The sequence below is a fragment of the Paroedura picta genome, chromosome 4 (assembly GCF_049243985.1).
Source record: "Paroedura picta isolate Pp20150507F chromosome 4, Ppicta_v3.0, whole genome shotgun sequence".
Classification (NCBI taxonomy): Eukaryota; Metazoa; Chordata; class Lepidosauria; order Squamata; family Gekkonidae; genus Paroedura; species Paroedura picta.
In genome coordinates this window covers 111,573,728-111,597,584 of record NC_135372.1, presented here as the reverse complement: position 1 = coordinate 111,597,584, position 23,857 = coordinate 111,573,728, and the positions used below count along the sequence as shown (strand labels likewise).

At 48.7% G+C, this 23,857-nt stretch overlaps 1 protein-coding gene across 1 annotated transcript in view; it reads left to right on the top strand.

The window, feature by feature from the left end:
- The window catches only part of ARL8A (ARF like GTPase 8A), a 37,196-nt gene extending 24,020 nt beyond the window's left edge, over positions 1 to 13,176 (top strand). The window contains exons 2-7 of the mRNA XM_077335079.1: positions 5,233 to 5,313; positions 6,504 to 6,577; positions 7,299 to 7,392; positions 9,094 to 9,161; positions 12,150 to 12,220; positions 12,837 to 13,176. Coding sequence (XP_077191194.1) covers positions 5,233 to 5,313; positions 6,504 to 6,577; positions 7,299 to 7,392; positions 9,094 to 9,161; positions 12,150 to 12,220; positions 12,837 to 12,886 — 438 coding nt within the window. The 3' untranslated portion in view covers positions 12,887 to 13,176. The remainder of the gene's footprint in view (positions 1 to 5,232; positions 5,314 to 6,503; positions 6,578 to 7,298; positions 7,393 to 9,093; positions 9,162 to 12,149; positions 12,221 to 12,836) is intronic.
- Positions 13,177 to 23,857: the final 10,681 nt, after the last annotated feature.

The following is a 23,857-nucleotide window of genomic DNA, read 5'->3' as shown; positions in this document are numbered from 1 at the left end:
CGCTGATCCCGGATTTGCTGGCCCGGCTGGGCAAAGGGACTCTGTTCACTAAGCTGGACCTAAGGGAGGCGTACTACCGGGTACGCATCCGGGAGGGGGATGAGTGGAAAACAGCGTTTAACTGTCAATTGGGACAATTCGAATTTAAAGTGATGCCGTTCGGTTTAAGCGGGGCACCTGGGGTTTTCATGAGTCTAATTAATGAGGTGTTGCAGGACCTTCTGTTTCAGGGGGTGGTTGTTTATTTGGATGACGTCCTGATCTACAGCCAAGATCCCCAAGAGCACGTGACCCTGGTGAGGGAGGTGTTAAAGCGCCTGCTGGCAAACCACCTATACGTGAAGCTGGCTAAGTGCGAATTCCACCGTCCCTCCCTGGACTATTTGGGCTACCGCATCTCAGCCCAGGGCATAGCTATGGACCCCGAGAAGGTGCAGGCGGTGCTGGCCTGGGAAAGGCCCCGCACCCGGAAACAGCTACAAAGCTTCCTGGGGTTTGCTAACTTTTTTAGAGGCTTCATCCCCAGATACTCCTCCGTAGTGGCTCCCCTCACGGACTTGCTAGGTACCAAGGGGAGAGGTACTCGCGCCACGCGGCCCAGCGCAGCGCTCGGCTGGAATGAGAAATCGGAGGCAGCGTTCCTGGCCCTCAAGCAAGCTTTCGCGTCTGAGCCCACGCTACTGCACGTCGACCCAACCCAGCCGATGGTGGTACAAGTCGACGCCAGCGACGCAGCAGCCGGGGCGGTTCTCCTGCAGCGAGACAAGGCGGGACAGCTGAGGCCGGCGGCCTACCTCTCACGAAAATTCGCCGAAACGGAGCGGAACTGGTCTACCTGGGAGAAGGAGGCGTTTGCGATTAAGTTCGCCCTCACCGAATGGCGGCATTGGCTGGAGGAAACAGAGGAGCCGTTCGAGGTCTGGACAGATCACAAGAATCTGGAGGCGCTCCGGCAACCGCGATCCCTGAACGCCAAACAGATGAGGTGGGCGGAGTTCTTTTCGCGGTACAATTTCAAGCTTGGTCACATCCCCGGCAAAGAGAATTTCCTCGCGGACGCCCTCTCCCGTCTGCCGCATTATGGGGAGGGGTACGCTCCCTGCACCAGGTCCGTGTTTGGTGAGGAGCAGCTGGGACGGGGGGTCGTCACTAGGCGTCGGGCCAGGGAGGAATGGGAGCCCGACCCGGCGACCGCCCCGCTCCGAGACCGCCTAGTGGCAGCCTACGGGACAGACGAGGAGCTGGCTGAGCTCCGGGACTCTTTGATTTTGGACTCCGGTCTCTGGCGGAGGGGGGAGGCTGTCTACGTCCCGGAAGGGCTACGACGGGAAGCCCTCAGCCTCTGCCACGATGCTAAGACCGCCGGGCACTTCGGTTTCGTAAAATCCTGGAAGTTGGCCCGGCGGCGGTTTTGGTGGCCCAGTCTGCGGCGGGACACAAAAGCTTACGTCAGTGGTTGTCCTGTCTGCCTGACCTGCAAGCCGGGGGTTGGCAAGCCGAAAGGTCTGCTGCACCCGCTCGAGGTCCCGACCCGGCCGTGGTCAGTGATCTCCATGGACTTTATAACAGACTTGTCTCCCAGCAAGGGGAAAACGGTGATCTGGGTGGTGGTAGATCTATTTTCCAAACAGGCCCATTTCATTCCTTGCGCCAGTGTCCCCAGTGCCTCACAGTTGGCTCGGATGTTCCTGGATCACGTGTTCCGACTGCACGGGCTGCCGGACAAGGTGATTTCCGATCGGGGCTCACAATTCGTGTCCCGGTTTTGGCAAGCTTTCCTGCGCCTGTTAGACATCGAGCAAGGGCTGAGCTCCGCTTACCACCCCCAGACGGACGGGCAGACCGAGCGGGTTAATCAAGTACTGGAGCAGTACTTGCGGTGTTTCGGTTCCTATCATCAAGACACCTGGGTGCCCCTGCTCCCCCTGGCCGAGTTCGCGTACAACAACGCAGACCACAGCAGCACGGAGATGTCGCCTTTTGCCGTCGTCTACGGGACAGACCTGAGACACTTCCCGGAGCTTGGAGAGGTCCCCGCCCGGGAATCGGCCGACCTTCGCGAGTGGGGGAAGCGTGCCGGGAGCTGCTGGAAGTCGCTGCAGGAGCAGCTCCACAAAGTCAAGGCAGCGCAGAAAGAGGACGCCGACCGGAAGAGACGACCAGCTGAAGAGATCCGACCGGGGGATCGAGTTTACCTTTCCACCCGGAACCTACGGTTGAATTTGCCCAGCAAGAAGCTAGGCCCTCGGTTTTTGGGGCCTTTCGAGGTCTTGGCCCCGATCAACGAAGTTTCGGTCAAGCTCAAGCTCCCCAAGAACCTCCGGCACATCCATCCCGTCTTTCACGTGAGCCTTCTAAAAAAAACTCCGGACGGTGACGTTTGGCACCCCGTGTTTTCCCCGCCAGCGCCCGAGGTCCTGCCGGGGGGGGAGCACCACGAGGTGGCGGATATCCTGGACTCTAGACTCCACAGGGGGAAGTTGCAGTACCTCGTGGAATGGAAGGACTTCGCTTTGGGGGACCGGGAATGGGTCTGGGCAGCGGACGTCCTTGCGCCCCGACTCACTGAACGTTTCCACAAGCGGTATCCTGGCCGTCCCGGGGGGTTGGAGAATGGACCTTTGGGGGGGCAGAATGTCGTGGTTCGGTCCTTGGTGGCTGGGGAACCGGACCGAACCCCGCCATCAGAGGCGCCCGCGATCACGGAGGTAGGGCATGGTGATCATAGGCAAGCCGGCAGCTGGGCGCCCCACCCGATCGTTGAGGTGGCAATGGCCGCTAAAGAACCTCAATGTCCCCCTCCACCTTTTGACAAGGGCCCGGAGATGGCCCTTTGTTCCAGGAAAATGGGCCATCAGGAACCCCGGAAAACCTCGCATATGTGCATGAGTCATGATTGTATCAGCATGTTCCCTCCGCAAGTACTGGGTGGGGCAATACAGCCTAAGGAGGTGGGTTTTGTATAAAAGGGAGCTTCCACCTGGAGTTCGGTGGAAGCTCTTACTCCATACCAGCGGACTCCACGTTGCTGAAATAAAGCTTGTTCCTGTTGTATCGTTCACCAGGCCTGGCGTGACGTTTTCTTCAAAGGGGCACCCTGGTTTTTCAGTTAGCAAGCGGGTCCCCGACACCATCTAGTCCAACCCCCTGTTCAACGCAGAATCAGCCCTAAGCATCCTAAAGCATCCAAAAAAAGTGTATATCCAACCTTTGCTTGAAGACTGCCAGTGAATACTTTGAGTCACTACAGCAGCCTATTCTTCTGAGAGACATCCAAAGACTGGGCCAACAAGAGATGCTAATTCTGAGTTGCAGACTGCACTGGGTGACCTATTATAAGCACTATTCTTTCCTTGACAAGCATCAAGATCTGGTGTTTAAAAAGGAATGGGGAGGGGGAAGCACACCCAGTGCCATATCTTTGTGAAGAGTCTAGGAACGCTCTAAGACTTGCTGATATGTCATATCTTGAGAGGCTGATGGCTAAAAACACTCAGTTCTGCTAGTTATATAAATTCATTGCTGACAGATTTGTACTGAATAGCTGGAGGTTTGCTGGCTCATAAAACTTTGCAGTCCAGATTAAAAGCAAGAAAAGTTTGGTAATGTGGGTAATGCTGAGACTGTAAATCGTGGAAAGAGAATAGCAGAGAGCTGAATGAACTCTGCTGACAGGCACATCAATTTCTAAGGTCTTCTGACATCCAAGGCATGAAAATTCAAGGCATGTCATACACTAGTTGGATCTGGAATAATTGTGGCTTTTACCAGGAGAATTGTAGAGCAGACTTTACATCTCATTTTCCTGCTTGTTCTGTACTGAGAATGTGCAAGACACACGCCTCCTTTGCCTGAGGGTATGTGTGCACCAGCGCTCCCTAGTGGTCCAGGGATGTCTGCACATTTCCTGTACATACATCAACTTCCTTCAGGGACTACAGCTGTGTGGGATCAATTATTTCTGATACACAATTCCCTTTGGGGCCAGAGAGCCCTCTTGGTGTGTGTGCGTGTTTGTGTCTTTGTTTGAAAATAAGGTTGATGATAAAACATTGGACAGAAATGTCAAACAAGCCAGTGTACCAGTCTGCAGTTCCTGGAAGTGATTGAGGAGGTGAAATAACCTTCTTGATTTAACAGGAAAGTGATTTCTCAAGTTCTTCCAGCACTGTGTGCTTGTGAAAGAAGTGTAGAGAATTGTGGACGTGTAAGGAGAACAAAGTGAAAATGTGCTGCCTTTGGGGTTTCTGGTTGTAAGCACGATGTGTGTCTCTTCCAGATGAAAATTTATCCTCTTTCTTGGGTTAATGTGTTCTGCTGCAGCTAAGTGTGTTCCCTGGGAGCCTGTTGGATACAGCGTTAACTTGTCCTATTGGTTGGGTCTCTGTAGAAACCAACTATGGAGCAAGGTCCAAATTTTTTGACATGCAGATGTGCATAAAGCGAAGGAGAAAACTTGTACTGTTGCTACTTATGCTCTTTGGGTAAAATCTCACAGCTTCCCAAAGTGGCTTTATCTAGCCCTTGGGGTGTGTGGAATCAACCCACAAAAGTTATTCTTGATGCCCCATCTTCATTTTCTTGTACCATAGCAAAACTTGAGTGGTGAATGTGCAAAGGAAGTTGCCCTGGGCATATGGTTAATTCTAAAACTGTTTATTCTAAAGCCCATGTGCTCAAACATCCAATAATGTAGCAGAAATTAATTCCCCAGAGGATGGATTTCTATGCAACCAAGCTGGACTAGTGTGACTGGGCCTTCTGCAAAGGTTGTGACCCATGCCATCTCTGGGCACATCCCAAGACAGAAAGGGAAGTACGTGAGTGTGCATCAGCTGGGAGACTTTTTAAAACAATGGGTCCAGTGCAGGACTAGCACTGGTGCCTGTTGCCCTGAATACAGCTGATTACTGCCAATGAGCTGTAATGGACTTCATTCATCCATCACTAATCAAAGGGGTAGTATTGCAGGTGCCTTGGCACTCTTTTCCTTCTCTCTCTTGTAACTTCCATGCTATTGATGAAGTCTGTTGTACTAAAGTTTCTGGAATACTTGGAATGCATAATGCTTTGCCAAGACTCCAGCAGTTGCTCCTTTTCAGCTAGGATTTGAGCTAGAGCTCTTATTTTTATGGCAGCTTTATTTGCTTTCAGGAAGTTCTTCTGCTGTTATTGTGGGCTGTTAACAGAACCTTCTGCTATAAATAACGGAAAGTTTTTATTTTATCCTAGTCGGGGCAGTTCAATGAAGATATGATCCCAACAGTGGGTTTCAACATGAGGAAAATCACCAAGGGAAATGTTACTATAAAGGTAAGAGGCAGGTCTATTAATTAAATCAAAAGCTGGATTTTGGGACTTACTTAACAAAACTTCAGGAGGATTAGTAGGGTTTGATTAATGATGCTGGCTTCTCCAGGGTGCAATGCACTGTAAAAGGATGAAGTACAGAAGTAAAAGGGTTCCATGGGTGTCTTCAGGGAATGGAAAATCTGGATGTTAATGAGAATTTCTGTTCTTGGTCTCGCTGAATGAATTTTGGCTTACTAAAGCTAGATTCCAGAAGGAGGACAGGTGTATAGTTACAAACTCCATTTAGGATGTCTACTAAGAGTTCTGAAATGTATTTAATTCATTTGTAACTAATTATGCCTCTTGAGGGATTTAAAAAAAAACAATTGATAGTAAACAAGAGGGGCTTTTATCATACCACATTAAAAGGACATGGTCCTTCCGACGACATGCTGGGCCTTTGAGGGAGTCTTCTGCCTGCACTCCACCAGCCTGGCAGGCCCACTTCACTGCCAGGCTCGCCTTGGTCTGTGAGGCATCTTCCACCCTCCCTCTGCCTTTTTGTGACCTGTTGTGAAAATGGCTTCCCTCCTAGTTTAATAATAAAAATGTGAACGCATGATTACTTTGCAGGGTGTATAAATCACAGAATGCTTTAGTGAGGTGGGGGTTCTAGCGCCATGCAAGAGCATTTTTAGCATTCTTTTTTTAACAGTAGAAGGATGTGGTCCCTATCTGAGGGACCGCTGATCTGCTTATAACTCCCCGCAGGGCTCTTTGCTCTGCTTGTCCCGGGCCCCTGGGACATTGACCTGGCCTCGGCCAGGGCCTTTTCAGCCTTCGCTCCAATTTGGTGGAACGAGCTCCCGGAAGAGCTGAGGGCCCTGATGGAGCTGTCTAGGTTCCGGAGAGCCTGCAAGACGGAGCTCTTCCGCCAGGCGTTTGGTTGAGGCCGGAGGGGTGACTGGAGATACACCCTATGCTAAGCGCGGACGATCGGAGAACCCTCAAATTTACATCATTTAGGACTGTGGTACTGCCCCAAAGGCTGGAACCGCTGAGTTGGGTTGGGAGTATTAGATAATTTTATACCACCATCTTTGATGCTGTTGATATTGTTTTAATGGGGGTTTTACAGGCTTATTGTGTTTTATTGTTCCTATATTGTATCCTTCCACTTCTTGTATATCCTTCCACTTCTCTGCCCACAGCTCTGGGACATCGGGGGCCAGCCTCGCTTCCGGAGCATGTGGGAGCGGTACTGCCGTGGAGTCAGTGCCATAGTGTAAGTAGCTCTCGTCTGACCTCTCGGTCCTCGATACAGTACATTTGGTTCTTCCAGAAAACAAGCCCCACCCACAAGATTGATTTACCATGTAGATGTTCCAGCCATGGGTTTTCAGCTCCTTCTGACTGTAGATTTAGTGTGTACTGGAATTGGCCCAGCAGTTGTTGCAGACTTCCTGGCAAGATTACTTTGGGGAGGAGAGGGTGCATGTATGAGAGACAGAGCAGCTGTTATGAGGGCTGCATAGCAAAATCACTCTGTCTCGCTTATGAGGTTGGCTCTCCTGTACTCACAAAGGGGAGAGAAGCCTCCACAGCTCTGCATGGGATGCTGCTGTCTGGGCTTTCATCATGCCTGGCTTAAGCTACTTTTCTTGTTCAAGGATCAGAGGCTGCAGCTCTATGGGAGGTTCCCAATAAACCATAGTTTGCTGTTGCAATCAAACCAACAACCCATGGTTTATTGCCAACTTGGGAATATTTAATGATTTTGCAATATTCTAGGAGCAAGGACAGGAAGGAGAGTGTGCATGAGCTCACAGACCAGGGTTTTCCTTCTCATCTGAACCAGGCCAGCCTGTCAGTGAGTGAGACTCACTTGAAGGCTGTGAATACGCTTTCTTTTTTGCTGGGAGCAGGTGAGATGTGGAGCTTGTAATATTTTTTCCCTCCCTTCCATTGCTGTGGCTGTTCCCTCTAACACACTTGTTTCCTTTCAGATACATGGTAGATGCTGCAGACCAGGAGAAGATCGAGGCTTCCAAGAATGAACTTCACAACCTGCTTGATAAACCACAGCTCCAGGGTATCCCTGTAAGTTAGTCTCACTAGTGTCAGACGTTGAAAGGACTCACACCCAACTTCTTGGAAATAGAAAGTGTTATTGAGAAATACTTCATACACCTAGACTAGAGAAGTCAAATCTGCCTGAGGACAGATTTGCTTCTCCTTATCAATACAATTCTCCCGCCCAAAACTTGAAAGTTCCCAAGGGAGGGGAGGAAGAAAGAGGAGACAGATACAATTAAAAACAGTGTTACTTTCACATGTCCTTGGCTGTCTTCAGGCTTAGATAAGGTGTTATGGTTACCAGAAACTGGCCCAGCCGAGAGGCCTCAAGGAAAGGAACATTCAGAGATAATGGCTACATCAACATAGTTTCACTTTTAACAAGCATGCATGATATAGGGGCCTGGAGCTCCCAGGCACCAAGCGGCAAAGGTCAATCTAACTGTCATGGAGAAACTCAGGCTAATTTATGACAGGGTTTTCTAACAATCCTGACATCTAGGAGAGGACCAGGAGATGGGCTGTTCAGGCTGTATGGGACAGGGAAAGGTTTGCCAGCACCACTTTTCTGGATCCTGTTCTCAGCCCCAGTGACTGCAAAATGAAAATAAAACAGAAAAGCCATCCGTGGCATCTTTGGAATGATGTACCATTTAGCCCTTCTGACGATACAGCTTCTTGAATAGAAGCAATTTGCACAGAGACATGTGTAAATGTTTGCATCCAGATAAGGATGCTGGATATTTTAGATGTAATTTAAAATGTACATGTGATTTCCTTTCAGTCTTAGAGTGTATCAGGCCTCAGTAGCTTAATAATAAAGCTTCTGGAACTTAAAAAGTCTGGGAAGGCTTATGTTACTGCTAGCCTCTCCAAAGATGGGCCCCTTACTCACAGCCACCCGATATGAAGGAACTGCAGAAGAAAACAGAAGGCATTCATTTGGTGTAGCTAGAGGTTCATGGTGAATCTGTACACGGGAACCACTTTTTGGAGCAAGTTGGTGCTGTGGCCACATACCTGGGAAGACGGTGAACACATCCCCCCAATGTGGGTGAGAGAGAAACACAGGCTTACATTATATTTCCTGGTCTACTTATTTTGTTACTGGTTTTTATTACTTTTCATGTGCTAGAAATGCTTGTTTTAGATGTCTGTGACTTTTTCATACGTGGTTTCGTTTAGCTTTGTCAGCTCTTGGCATACTGTTACCATAAGAACAGAAGAGCAGACAAGTAATTCTATGAAACCCTCTACAAGGTTGATTCCCTGGATGGGTTGGATTACCTGGACTGGGTTCTCCTGATGGTGCTCTGATGAAGGAAACAGCAGGCTCAGGGTTAACAAACAGCAGTTGCTGATATTACTTCCCATAGAAACAAGCTCTTAATTTCTGAGAGGCATTGAAAGGGGCTCTCGTCCTCTCAGTTCTTCCTTTCCTGATGCTACCCAGGGAGCTGCTGTTAGTGGAGGGGCTTCCCTTCCCTTATGGCTCTGGAACAACACAGGAAGGACTGAAATGTTTCATTTCCCCTCCTCAGCTCACACAAACTTTACTGGTGGGAAATACAAGAAAAGAGCTCCATGGGACTGCCAATTGAAATCTGAGGCACCACCTGAGACAAAAACTCCCTGTTAAACTTTGACTACTGTGGCTTGTTGAGGTGGGTGCCTGTGTGAGTCTGCAGCGAGTAAGCCTAGACGATACCCTGTTCTTTCTTGCAGGTCCTAGTTCTTGGGAACAAGCGAGATCTCCCTGGCGCCCTGGATGAGAAGGAGCTCATTGAGAAGATGTAAGTGGTGGCGTGTTGCACATGAGTTGCAGGCACTTTCCACATGTCAGTTCCTGCCTGCTTTGCAGCAGGCAGGTACCTGCCAAGCTGTGTTGAGGCATGCATGCTGCAGTAATGCTGTGCCACATGCAAGTCAATGAAACCAGGTTGGGGTGTTTTTCACATTTGCAAAGGATCACAGCCATGATCTGTATAGCCCAGGCTAGCCCGATCTCATCAGATTTCAGAAGTTAAGCAGGGCCGGCCCTGGCTAGCATTTGGTCAGGAGACCAACAAGGAACGGCAGGGTCAGCAGGCCACTTGCCTTCAAACCCCTACATGGTTGCCTAAAGTCAGCTGGGACTGGATGGCAGCAAAAAGAAGAAAGGGTCACAATCCGGGGCAGCTGCGTTGGTGGGTGGGAGCGTTTGGGATCTGCTGCAGTCCTGCTGGCTCTCTTCAATGGTCGGGCTGTCCTCTCTCTTGTCCATGTGATTTCTCCCCACCCCCACCCACAAACCCCCTTGGTGCCGGTCTGTAATCCCCTGAGGCCTTGCTCTAAAGGGCCTCTTGCTATGCTGCAAATGCGCATATTGTTATGTCCGTCTCCCAAAGATCATCAGGCCAGTTCCAGGCACCTCGGTGCCTCCCTCGTCTTGCTCACTTGGCAGCAGTAACTGTAGCTTGTTTCTCCACCCGATGCTTTGGTGTCCTCGCTGTCCATCTTGTGTCATGAAAAAGAGAGTCACGATGGGCGTCTCTTTATGACATGTTTCTGCAGAGTTCCTCAAGGGTCCCCTTTTCTCATTCCGTCCTCATGACAACCTGTGAGGGTAGGTTAGACCGAAGAAGACGGGCAGGGCCAAGGCCATCTTGTGAGTTTTGTGGCAGATCCGGGATTTGAACTCCGGTCACCGTAGTCCTGCTACTCTGTTACTAGTTTGCTACTTAATAGAACCACTTTGGCATTAGGTGATGCTGAGCTCTAGGTGAGTTTTTGTGGGGTGGGGTTGCCAGGGGTTGCTGTGATGCAATGTGGTTGGGACATTAGCATGTGTTCCTTTCTTTTGGGGGGGAAACCTTCATTTTTCGTGGAGCTGTTTTGATTCTGTCTGTCCTTTTAATTCTTCCCTCGTGAGGAGGAATCTTTGTACCGCAATTCCGCTGGAACACCAGGCCCTCTCGTTGATGGAGGCAGGAGAAACCGTCCTGACCTTTGGTCTTATGGCCATGTGTCTGAGCCATGCCCTCTTGGTTCCTCATTTGCTTCTCACAAGCGTGTGTAGTTCTCCAGTCTCTCCGGGGGTGGGGTTGCCCCTAAGTGACTTGGGTGCAGAATGCAGATCTAGGTAATTGCTTTCTGGCTGCAGTCTTGCAATTCTGTCTTTAGGGAAGCGGGGATCCATCGGCCTCTCTTTCCAAATATTGCTATGAGCTCCCCCACCCTTGTTTCTTCAATGCCTGTGCTGAACTTGCAGGAGTGTGGATCCCTAATTCTTTTCACAAGGCTACATGTTGTGTTGGTTGATTTCAGAGGGCAGCCTTGTTAGTCTGCTGCAGAAAACAATGAAGGATTTATAGATGGGTTTAATATATGCATAGATCTATTGTGACATAATCATTCAGAACCATCACCTTGTCAGAAGGCTTGCCCTCAGATGGCAGTGATAGATGTGCATCGTTAAAGAGTGCCACTGTGTTGCTAAAAGGCCAGGGAATCTAAGAGATGTCATAGGTTTGCATCTTATGCAAAGGCCAAAAGTATCACAAGGTAAGGAAAAATGACCGTATCTGCAACAGCAGTCATGCTGATTAGATGGTCATTCTAGTTAGGCTAATTGAACACCTGCAGTAGGGAGGAATCTAAAATCTGACACATCTAGCCCCAGATTGGATTATATCTGGCCTATGGATTGTGCAACCTGCTTCAAATTTTCTTCATGCATCTGAAGGTGCGCTCTATTCCCTGATAGCTTCTGTCCCAATAAATCCATTGTTCTTTAAGGCACTGTAAGTCTCCATATTCATTTTTGAACCTGGGTGGAGATTAAAGAAGCAGTCATGCTACAATCCTTACTGCTGTGGGAGTGCAAAGAGTTGCAGGGTTCTTTTGATTTGCTTTTAAACAAATATTTATATCTTGAGCCTTACATCATGAGAACCACATGGTGGCGCCAGAGGCAGGCTTATGTTTTTCTTCTCTTCTTTAATGCTGCAGCCTGGAAAATGTAGTTTAGTCGCTGCAAAGAAAGTGCCTGCAGTCCGTGGGGTCAAGGATGTTGTGCAGGGTTCAAAGCAAGCAGCTGGATGAATAGGGCAGGACAGAGATGTTGGTCTGATCCTGCGTTGAGCAGGGGGTTGGACTAGATGGCCTGTGTGGCCCCTTCCAACTCTATGATTCTGTGATTCTGACCTTGGTTCTGTCTGGACAGAACTTATAGCTTGGTGTGTTTCATCATCACAGCAAAATAGTCCCATATTAGCATCCCCTAACCTTTGAGATGGGATATTCCAGAAAGCCAAGCAGCCACAGTTAGAATTAATTCTTTACAACAGGCTGCCTTTTTTCTGGGGCATTTTATGAAGAAGTACAGAAATTTCATCTGAGCACAAACCTTTTTTAATCCTCTCTTTTAAAGTTTTAACAAGGTGTGGATGTCTTCTTCCAAGGGGAGTGAAATCAGACCTGTCTACCCTACTGATCTTGCCTCCAAGCCTGTTAGAAATCCACATGTGCTTAATATTTGACATGCTTTTTGCATGTGGCATACTGATTATACCATGTGTCTGGCCCACAAAGATGGAGGGAAGGAAGAAAGGTGTGGTCTTGCTCCACAATTGGGTGGAGAGAGATTCTCTGAACTGGCCCTCTACCAAAGGTGTAGCTACTACGCCCAAGAGGCACATACTGTACATTCCCTTGGCCTCCTTGTGTATTCTTTTATGGATACCCTCTGTGTACACAACTTTCTCTCAGGGTGGCTGATCTCATTTTTGTCTCTCTTGCAGGAACTTATCTGCCATCCAGGACCGAGAGATTTGTTGCTATTCAATCTCTTGCAAAGAAAAGGACAACATCGGTAAGTGTGGAAGGACAGAGTGCCTGATAACAGTTGTAGAGGGAATGGTGAGGTTGAACTGACGCTAACCTCTAGATCAGTGGTGGTCAACCTGCGGTCCTCCAGATGTCCATGGACTACAATCCCCATGAGCCCCTGCCAGCGTTCGCTGGCAGGGTCTCATGGGAATTGTAGTCCATGGACATCTGGAGGACCGCAGGTTGACTACCCCTGCTCTAGATCATGAGGCAGTCCTCCTCTATGCTGAGTTGCTTATTCTGCCATGAGGGGAGCACCTTCAATCAAATCATGTGAGGTGGGAATTCCTTTTCCCAATGGAATGTCCTTGGGACCAGTCCTCCGTGCATTTAGTAATGGGGCAGAGGTGGCTGCTGCTCAGAAGGTAGGCAGAAAGGAAGGGAAGGAGGTCACAGGGGCATAAGAATCCTCCTCTTCAGTAGGATGAGTTTAAGGCACTGTCGGCAGCGCTGCAGAAATGGAGCCTGAGCCCAGCTTGGTGCGCCTCCATCCTTGGCGGCCAAGCCACTGGCAGCTTCCCTAACCTCCCCCCAAGCCATGCTCAGATCAGCTGGTCTTCCCATCTTGCTGATGGTTGTGTGTGTTTCTGTTTTCACAGACATCACCCTACAGTGGCTTATTCAGCATTCAAAGTCCCGGCGAAGCTGAGGGCCCTTCAGCCAGCTCTCGGATCGGGAAGATGCCATTATAAAAGCCCAAGCGCACCTCCTCCCTCCTCCCCTCCCCTCCCCTCCCCTCCCCTCCCCTCCCCTCCCCTCCCCTCCCCTCCCCTCCCCTCCCCTCCCCTCCCCTCCCCCCAGTACTTTCCTTTTCACCCACCCACCCCTCCCTAGATGGGTATTTTTAGGGGAACCCCAGACCCCTCTTCTGCTGAGACTGAACTCCTGTTTTTATTGTCAAGAAACCGTCTGGCCGCCCTGCTCCCTCCTCTGGTTTTGGCACTGTTCTGTTGTCGTCAATGTGTGTACAGTACATATATATATATATGTATATATATTTTAATTTTTTAATTTAAGCAATTACGCTGTTACTAAACTGGACCTGTGAGCTGTCTCGGGGGCAGCAGTGATCCGTATGGGGCTGGGAAAGTACCTGACTCAGTATTGGGAATGTCACGGGCGGCCACAAGGCAAGGACTGAAGTGGCTTTCTCTGGTTGCCATCTTCCTGCTTGAGCACCCCTTGCTCCGGCTCTCTGTGGTGGCGTCCAGAACCCTTGTCGGGTTTTGCTTATGGCTTTGCCTCCCAAGCTGTTCGGCGCTGTTGGGGGGTGGGTGGGGTTAAGGCTCACAAGCAGTATTGTTCTTACTTAGCACTCTGGTCTGAAGCCATCGGGGAGACACCCCCCCACACACACACACACGGAATCCTGGGGAGCACAGGCCTGTCCTGTGCTGTTCTCGCAGTGAGGATGAGATGGTCTCCCCATGTGAGCTTAAATACAACCCATCTGGCTTCCAAAGACCCTGGGTGTCCTCTCCATCAGCTGTCCTGCGCTGTCCATCTCTGGTGTCTGTCCGGTGCCCTCTTCAGCCTGTGTGCTATCCTTCCTTTAAGAGATGGGCAGGGGGTGCATGACAAGCGCTCCGTGGTTGTATGGGAGTAGCAGGGTGGGGTGAGGAGTGGTTTGGGCCTGAAAGCCCCTTTGGGCAAGGGCTCAGTCTTGGGGCATTTGCTTCGTCTATGTTCCTCAAATCATAAACCCTCGTGATATATGGATTACAAAACAGAAGAGTCAAGAAGCAGTCTCTCCTGTGCCCTGTCTGGCTGGGGAGCTTACTGTAGGCCGCGGCCTCTGTCCAAGAGCCACATCTGGGCTTGATCCCCCTGCTCCTGCACAAACACTCACTCTTCTAAGTCTGACCTGCCTTTCCTCCACTTTGGGAGTGAGGTTTTGAACTTGGAAGAAGGCAGTGGCAGTTGGGAAGAGGAGTTCCTTCTCATGAGTAGGAGTAGGCAGTGGCAAAGATTGTGCTTCACACCCTGCTGAGCAATGGGGTGCCTGAGTTTCTAGCCACAGGCTGAACCAGGAAAGAGTGGAATCTTCCTGGCTGCTTGATCCAGGCCAGGGTTCTTGCATCTGCTCAGCCAGGGCTTCCCTGCAGCTGCGATGGGGTCCAGGGATGGGCTCATGGGAAGGGATCATCAAACTTCCTGCGCTTGCCCCTCCTGCCTCCCTGTGATAGGCAAATGACTGCAGGCCACAAGCGGCCGTGTCTTCCCCTGCCCCATTGAACTGTGGGCAGGTGTGATGCTGCAGGGCCCTTCCTGCCCTCACCTTGCTGGGCCCAACCCCATGCAGGGCTGCTCCCCTGGGGGGCAGAGGGGGGCTTTCTAAACTGCGTCCTTTTTTGTCTTCTCTTCTTATTTTCACAGAATTGCACAAGGAGGTATTTACGTTGTTGGTTTTTTTTTAATTTAATGAATTGTAAAGTGTCATTTATTTCTTTTAAAAATATATTTTGGCTTATTTTGACCTTCTCTGATGGGAAATGATTCTTGTAACAGTACCCTTTTTTTTGCTTCCTAATAATAACAATAATAAATTAACAATTTTGTGTTGTTGGTGGTTGTACTGTGGTCATCTCTGTCCACTGGTATGGTCTTCTTCTAGGCATGTGGTGCTTCAGTCCGATAACCTGGCACAATTTTTCTTTGGCTCTTCTGTGGTCTTCCGTGGTCATGTCAACACCCCCTCTCCCAAGATGGCCAGTGATGGGCCTGGAAGGGTTGGGAAGGGGAGGGCCTGTTCACAGCTCATGTTCACAACCATATTCTGCATGATTGTGCCACTTCAGGGGTTTCTCAACAGTAAGAAAGTTGAGAAGGGCTAAGATAGCTGCTTGAAAGGCAGCTGCATAGAAATTCTGTCCCAGGTGGCAAGCCCTTTGTGTGGGTGTTTCCAGGTAGTTCTCACTATTTGCAAGGTGCAGCTGCTAACCACAAGTAATTAATTGGTGGTATCATGGTGAAAACTGCTGGATCCCTGTGTGCTGGGGTGTGGGGGAATGCCACTTCAAAGCTTCCTTCGTATCGCAGTGTTTTAAGAAGCCATCCATAAAACTCAAAATGTCAACTTTGTGTGTGAGAGAATGTTAAGGACTTTCAGAAAAGGGACTGAGAAGTCAAACTGCCAGGATCATAATACTTTTATAGATACTGATGGCCTGGCTGCTGTGGAATACTGTGTTACAATTCTGATCACTTCATTTCAAAAAGGATATCCCAATACTGGAACAGGTACAGAACAGATCAAGGGTTTGGAGAATTTCCCCAGTAAGAAGCAGCTAAAACTTATTAACCTTTAGCTCACAAAAAAAGTGAGCCAAGTGAAGAACATACTAGGTAGATAGGATGCTAATTAGCATACAAAGGGGGACAAGAGATTCTTCTCAGTCTCACAATAAGAGAATATGGGGTCACTCCATCAAATTAGCAAGACAAAACAAAATTGCACACCATGGACGGAATGTGATGGTCACTAGTTTGTGCGTTTTGAAGTTGTTGGGGTTTTTTTTGTTCAGAGAACTTTAATCTTCTGCTTTGTTTTGCTCTGATGTGTTAAAATGATGAGAAATTGGGGGGAGGGTTTGGCAGATCCACTAATAACTAAGAAAAACTTCTATGACCAGGGCCAATTGATCGGACATGGGTAGGACAGCAGTACCCTCACACTCTTCTTGAGGACTTTGTGCAGTGATTTAGCTGGACTGAATGGATCTTCACTCTGACAGCAGGAGTGCTTCTCTGCAGGAGCAGCTTTCTTTAAATCGTGTTGTGGTCATCCCCCGTCCCAGAAGCTAGGCTTTTGCATGCAAGTAAAGAAGGTGAAATGACATCTGCTTCCCTGAAGAGCCGTAAGAGAGAGTGGTGCTGCTGATCAGTGACTTTCCACACTGTGTCAGCTGCAAGCCTACCCCATCCACACTACAATAGATACTCTGATATGGAGTAGTTGGTAGATCAAGAATGGCAAGTGAATAGAGACGGCAGTTCCCAGCTGCAGCTGGGGGTGGGGAGAAATATGTACCTCCTACTCATGTCAGGAGTCTGAACTCTCTATTTCATTCAGCAGCAGTTCCTACCCACCTTTCTCCCCTGTTTTACTTTCTTCTTGCAACACTGGTGTGCCAATCATTCACAAGTCCCACACCTCCTCCAGGCCTTTAATCCAATCTTTGCAATTTTGGCTTTATGCATATTGCAATTACAGTAAGCCAATCAGAGCTGGAGGGGAGGGATGAGCCAGCCTCAGCTTACCAGCCTCAGCTTACGTGAGGAAAACCTTTATTCTTGGCACCAGGGTTTTGTGTTTCTAGATGGGAGCATCAGTTTAGCCAGGCTTTTATTTGGTTTTTAGTTAGGGTTTTTTTGGGGGGGGGGGGCAGCTTAGGAAAGAAAGTTTGTTTTAGTAGGACAAACATCTTGTTAAGAGCCCATCATTCCTAATTTATGTTTAAAAATTCACTGGAAAAGAGCTCTGTGTGGTAAAAGAGCAGCCTAGAGCCTGCTGAGCTAACTGGCCCGGAAAAGGGGAAATGAAATCTCCCTTCAGAGTTTATTAATTTTATACTTGAGGCTGAGCCACAATATAGTTAGTCTCATTGGGGAAAAGTCTAATCTCTGGGGGATGAAATTAAGAGTCATTTTTTACTATGCATATTGAAGTCATCCACACAAAGCACTGACCCTATTAAAGACTGGATTTTCTGTTGAATATACCTCTATTGCTCATCTTCATCTTTGTCTTGTCTATCTGGTCAGGTATCTAGGAAAATGTGATTTCTGTTTACCTCACAAATAATTGCATCCTTGGTTAGCAGTATTCCAAATGAGAAACCTTTAGGGAGTACATAACTTATATACCTTTTTTGACCCTACAGGCACCTTTGGGATTCTGACACAGTGTGGTGGGTGCAGCCACAAAATGGCTGCCATAAAATGGCTGCCACAGGGGGTGGAGCCAGCTTCAAAGTGGTTGTCCCAGCTTGCCTCTGGTTACGCAGTGAAGGTTTTTGTGCTATGGTGACAGCTGCTGCTGAAGCAGCATTTTTTTAAAAATCTGCCCAGTGAATCAGAAGCCTTGCTGGGCAAAAATCCCACTTGGACTCTCTGGCTTTCTAAGAACACTTAGCAGGTGCAAGAAAAGGTGTGGTAGGTGCCATGTTGGGGACTCCTTGCCTTAATCAAAGTTTATGTTACCCTTTTCATTTGATTGAAAGAGGCTGGGGTTTAAAGAATCTATAGGACAGGCCAGAGTGAGGAACTTGAAGTTCTTCAGCCTAGAACTCAGTTACATCAGAGCCTTTCTCTGTCACCTGATAGCCACCACAACTAGCATATTCATTTTTACCATGACCCTGTTGTCCGGCATTAAAGGATCAGGCAATCCTGTTTCTTAGACTGGAGATCTCCCACGGCCCACTATCCAGTAACATTGAAAAAGACAAAGAGTTGGTTCTTATATGCCGCTTTTCTCTAACCGAAGGAGGCTCAAAGCGGCTTACAGTCACCTTCCCTTTCCTCTCCCCACCTTCCCTTTCCCCACCCTGTGAGGTAGGTGAGGCTGAGAAAGCCCTGATATCACTGCTCGGTCACAACAGCTTTATCAGTGCTGTGGTCAGCCCAAGGTCACCCAGATGGCTGCATGTGGAACCCAGCTCTCCAGATTAGAAGTCTGTACTCCTAACCACTACACCAAGCTGGCTCTCAGTTTGTGCATGCATGTGCCAAAGTGCTCACCCATGCATGAGTGAGAAATAGATAAAGGTGTGGGTTTTTTCTGGAGCATTCCAAGACCATCATGGACAGCAATGCGGCCGGCCAGCATTCTAATCGAGGCGTGGTGCAGGAGTTTCCCAAGGGGATAGTGGAATAATCTAGCAGAGGGCAGACTTGAGTGAAATGAGCAACTGCATCTAGGGGAAATGCCATTTCCTTAGTTTCTAAAGTGTGCTGCATAATGTGAAACTGTTCATGTTGCTGAAGACGGACCAAACTAAGCAATATATTTCTAACAAAGATCGGGGTTTCCACAACTGGACTCTCATTTAACTCGTCCAGATGACAGATGCTGGGAACTAATTTGTCAACAGGGGTCTGATTTACATTGGGTCTGTGGTATGTGGGGAACAAAGGAGTTTCCTCCTTTTCCTCCTCACAGTTTTCTGGAACCAAAGTGGGTAGCACTCTGCCCCCCAAGAGTCAAATATTGCCCCCCCCCCGGGAAGTTCAGGTCCTGAAAATAGAACGGGGAAAAGACTGATGCTACTTCTAGTCACACCCAAAAGTCCCAATCTGCAGTGATTGGGAAATCAGTTCACAGCAGAGGTCATGGCATTGATTCAACCTGATCCAACTCATTTTTATTAAAAAGTCTAACTGGGCTGGAATAGAGGCAGATGGAATTTGGTTCATTTGGGAAAACCTGTTTTTCATCTAGCAAGTGGATGTGTGCTGAAAACTTGGTTCCTAATCCACATGTATCCTTTAATTTAGTTTCTGATCCACTGTAATTTCAGAATTGAACTGCTGAGTGGGATTCCTGAACCACAGCAGGCCAGAAATCAACAGTAGGTGCTTGTTGGAAACTCAAGACTAGAGAGAGGGCCATCCTTTGTTGGCAGAACATGGTAAATAGAAGCATCTGTACATCATTCTGAACTTGGATCCAGAGTGCAAGTCAAAAGATCTGATCGGGGTCTGGAAAAACACAGGAAGCCCCCAAGGTTTTTTTTTTTTTAAAGCTATCAACGTAGGGGGCAGCTGAGAGGAATGGGAAAATGGTGCCTGGAGAGTTGGGGGACAGAGTAAGGAGAAGGCAGTGAGGTGGACTGAGAGCACAGGCCAACATTTCAACAGCAATCACCCTATGGGGCTGTCATTATCTGGCTGGGCAGGGAGGTTTGGAGCCCCAACCCATCCCTCATACAGCAGCCGTTAGCCAGGTAGTGTGGGGCTGGGGAGTTGAGGTAGAAGAAGGAAGAAGAGTTGCTTCTTATATGCCACTCTTCTCTACCCGAAGGAGTCTACCTTACAGTCGCTTTCCCTTTCCTCTCCCCACAACAGACACCCTGTGAGGTGGGTAGGGCTGAGAGAGTCCTGATATCACTGCTCGGTCAGAACAGTTTTTTTTTTTTTAATCAGTGCTGTGGTGAGCCCAAGGTCACCCAGCTGGCTGCATGTGGGGGAGTGCAGAATCGAACCTGGCATGCTAGATTAGAAGTCCGCACTAACTACTACACCAAACTGGCTCTGAGAAAGGGACAAGGCATCAGCAGGGGAGGGGAAAATGAGATGCCCCCCCCTTGGGGCCAGGTGACTCCCTCACCTGTATTGCTGCTACAACAGAAGTTCTCTTTCTAGTTGTTTTTCCTGTCTTCTTACACGTGCCAATTGGTTGTACCCTGCAGTGCTGATTCTGCCAACTGGCCCTCATATTTTGTGATCTCCCTTGGCCCTCTCTTCTCCAGCAGTTGCTTTTGGGGCTCTGTCTTCTTGTGGAAATAGCACTATGGCCTGTTACTGTGTGTTTGTTCATGGCTTTCACTTACGCTCTTGAGAGAAGGAAGCTTGCTTTCCTGGCCCCGGCCTTTTCTGAATGCTAGACACTCCCCCCTCCCCACAGTATTCTAGCCAGGCTTGGTCTCTGTCTTCCCCCCCATCTGTTCCCCACCCCCAGCTCCCTGACCAATCGAGAACCATTGCAACAAGCCCAGCATTGTTCTTGCTTGGCCCTTGCTCAGGGTAAACCAGCAGAGAGAGCACAGCATGAAAAGCTGCTCCAACCCCCCCCCCCCCGCCCCGTTCCCTCCTGTCTTGTTAGACATTCAGGTCACATCAGCATTTCAGCTGAGCACAACCCCACCCTGGCAAGGCGAGGGTCAAGACCGTGGACTGTGAGTGTGCTTGTAGCATCTATGGGTCAGTGCCATAGTAGTCTGGCTCCATTCACTCAGAATAATTGAAGGACATTCATTAGGGCAGGATCCTGTAAGTAGCAAGAACCTTAAGTGTAGGCAACCCCACCTTGTGTACATAAGCTGTTCAGTCCAAAGGATTTTCTCCAATACTGTCCTTTAGGTCAGGGCCAACCATAGTAAGAGCCTCACACAGGAGGAGGAGGAGGAGGAGGAGGAGGAGGTGGTGATGGTTCTTATATGCCACTTTTCTCTACCCAAAGGAGGCTCAAAGCGGCTTAGTCGCCTTCCCTTTCCTCTCCCCACAACAGACACCCTGTGGGGTGGGTGAGGCTGAGAGAGCACTGATATCACTGCTCGGTCAGAACAGTTTTATCAGTGCCGTGGCGAGCCCAAGGTCACCCAGCTGGTTGCATGTGGGGAAGTGCAGAATCAAACCCAGCTTGCCAGATTAGAAGTCCGCACTCCTAACCACTAAGCCGAACTGGCTCTTTGGAGGAGTAGCCATTTTTCAACCTGCAAGACTGCAAGCAAAGGTTGATCTAACCAGAACAAAATCTGAGTCTAGGGGCACATTTAAGACCCTCAAAGTTTTACTCAAGGTATAAGTTTTTGTGTGCATTCACACTTCATTCATTCATTATTATTATTATTATTATTATTATTATTATTATTATTATTATTATTATTATTATTTTGATTTATTTCCCGCCACTCCCAGATGGCTCGTGGCGGGTTACAGTATCTTAAAACCCCATTAAAACTCAGATGCAAATACATGTATTTGAAAGCTTATACCTTGAATAAAACTTTGTCGGACTCAAACTTTGTTCTGTTGCTTCAGGCCAACACAACTCCCCATCATAAGTTAGTCTAACTCACCAGTTGCTTAGCTGAAACTCGCCACTGAGCTGAATCTTATCCAAGCCCTCATTTCACCTGCTTAGTTCACAAGAAATCAGCCCCCACTCTCCTCCAGTTGCCAGCTCTGGCTTAGGAAACTCCTGGAGATTTGGGGGCAGAACCTGGGGAGGGTAGATTTTAAAGGAGCTCAGTGAGGATGTGATGCCATAAAATTGCCCATGGCTACAAGACACCATTTGGAAAAGTCCTCCTGTTCTGAATTTGTAGCTAATTTGTCTCGTTGTGTTGTTTGCCATGCCAAAGTTGTCATATAGTCCACATTGTCTGGAGTTGGAGTTCTTGTGGGTGATGCCCAAAGAGTGTGAACTTGCCATCAATTCAAAGGGATTGGGAAAGTGTCTTAGCTGAAAATTCTCCCTTCTGCCAGTGTTTTCAGGCCTTATTTGGGATATAGTTGCCAACTGCGCTGTAGGAAGAAAATACCTCGCCCCCTGAACTGAAGTTTAATGGGACATGTTATATATGTGGACTGTCCACGGTATATGCAAACGATGGCTTGAAGGCCAACCAATCATAAACTGAACTGAACTCTAATAATGGATCAATCCAGGGCCCCAGTTGAGGGCCAATCCGGCTTCCCCGTTAAGAGCCAATCAGAGCTCTTGGTGGGCTGCCTGAAATGTATATAAGTTGCCTGCATGCCTGTTTTGCCCATTTGGTGTTTGGAGTAGGCATTGTTAATAAAGAGCTGTTGTTTTCGAAGAACTTGGAGTCTGTGTCTTGCCGAACTCACAGACGTATTAGGACATATAACAGGTAGTGCTATTTACCTCCATACCAAGTTACAACTGCATATTTCAACCCATTAAGCTTCTGTTTCAAAGAACAATACATTTTTCTCCAGGCCAGGTGGCTGGCCTGCTTGGAATGGGAACACTCTCTGCCACCTAAGGCAAACTAGGGCCAACAGTTTCTCGACAGGTAGGCAGAGGTGGAAGGGCCCCAAACCTAAACAACTTTGCACTGGCAGACACTGCAAGGAGAGGCTTTTGTATCCAAGGCTAAGACGACCACTACTTAATGCCAGCTCTAACCACAGCAAGGAGAAATTCCTGTTGGTCTGGGTGTTTTTTTTTTTTTGGGGGGGGGGTGCCGTGAAGATGCTGTAAATCAAAGACAGTCCTGGGTTTTGTGTGCAAGCACACAGAGGACTGTACAAACTTGGTTTGTAAAAACAAGGGTGAAGCTGACAGGCCCAATCAGAACTCTGCATGAACAGAATTGCCCATTCGGTAGGCCGGATTTGGTGGGAAGCACAAATGCCTGAATGCTCTCTGAAGGCAGAAGGCAAGAAATGGCAACCCTCTCTGGCAAGGGGCTCAGATTGCCTTCCCCTAGGTAATGGCTGTTGCCTTCTTTTGTACCTGTTAATCTTTGCATTCCTTTCTGCCCCCCCTTCCTTTCTCTCCTTTGGACCAGGCACTGCAGTTGTTGAGGACTTCTGCCTGAACCTCATTCCCCAAATGAGCCTCATTCTCCTCAGATTCTGCCCACATGATTAACAACCCCAAGGCAGAGGTTCTGCCCCCCATGCCAGTAGAGAGGGCCTCGGTCCAATCTGCTGGTGAGAGACAGCTCCTTGGAAGAGAGACCAAGTGTGTCTGTCCTGGGAGGGCTCCTGTTTGGATAGCTGCCCCCATTAGCAAACATCACTTTCTTTATACAAAGACTGAGGCTTTGTTTCCATGGCAGCGGGCCCAAGAAGGAACTGTGGGTGTCAGTCCATAGACAAAGCCCTCTCTGATCCCCCTGCCTTGCCGCTCATCACCTAGCAACTGCCTCCCTCTCTCCGTGGCTTTTATCGCTCCTGAGGGTGCAATCCAAAGGGAGCAGAGAACAAGGCACTTTAACATTTCCGCTCAGCCAGCCCCAGGAGTCGCTCTCAAGTGCTGGGGGTGGGTGAGTTGGGGGTGCTGCTGCGAGCCAACCTGGCAAGTCTTTTCTCCATGCCTTTGGACCTCTATGGAGAGCCTTTGGCTAGTACCTGGAAGCAGAGAGAGAACATGGGCCTTTCCACTTTTGGGGAGGCTTTACACTTCTCCTTTGTGGAGGGGCCGTTGAGCAGTGTTGTGTACACTGACAGGTAGTAGATCTTTAGGATTCCCTGGCAGAACACATACACACACACACACTGTTAGCTCTAACAGCTAATCCTCAATGTTTCAGGCAGAAGCTGCGTTTAACAGCATACCTTGTAAAGTGAGCATATTGTTTTAAAATGCTTTCTTTCATACACACAGGTGATCTTCAGTCATACAGTGAAGATCTTGGTGCTGTGGTGGCAGCTGCTGCTGAAGCAACTGCTTAAAAATCTGCACAGCCAATCAGATCTCCAGTGGCCAATCAGAAGCCTTGCTGGGCAAAAGCCCCACCTGACCCCACCCACATTCTGAAAACACTGGGCAACCCCCCCCCCCACACACACACTCCGGAAAGGTGTCCCACGGGTGTCGTGTTTGGAAATATATATGAACCTCAGCCAATCACAGCTCTGAGAAATGTACCATATTTCTCGGGATCAACCATTGGTTCATGTGCAAAACTTAATGGAGATGGGCATTACCCCCACATGCCCAAACCTTTCCAGTGCTTCTCTTGTGAGGCTTAACATATAATGCTACAGCTAGGAAAACAAATTCCCCTGGGGAACCATATGTACTCCTCTTGACATGAACAGAGATAACATACTAAGTCAGCAGTTTCATTATGAGTCACTGGTAAGACTCTTACAGTATAACCAGCTGCAGTACAATAAGTTAACTGCGTCACAGGAAACA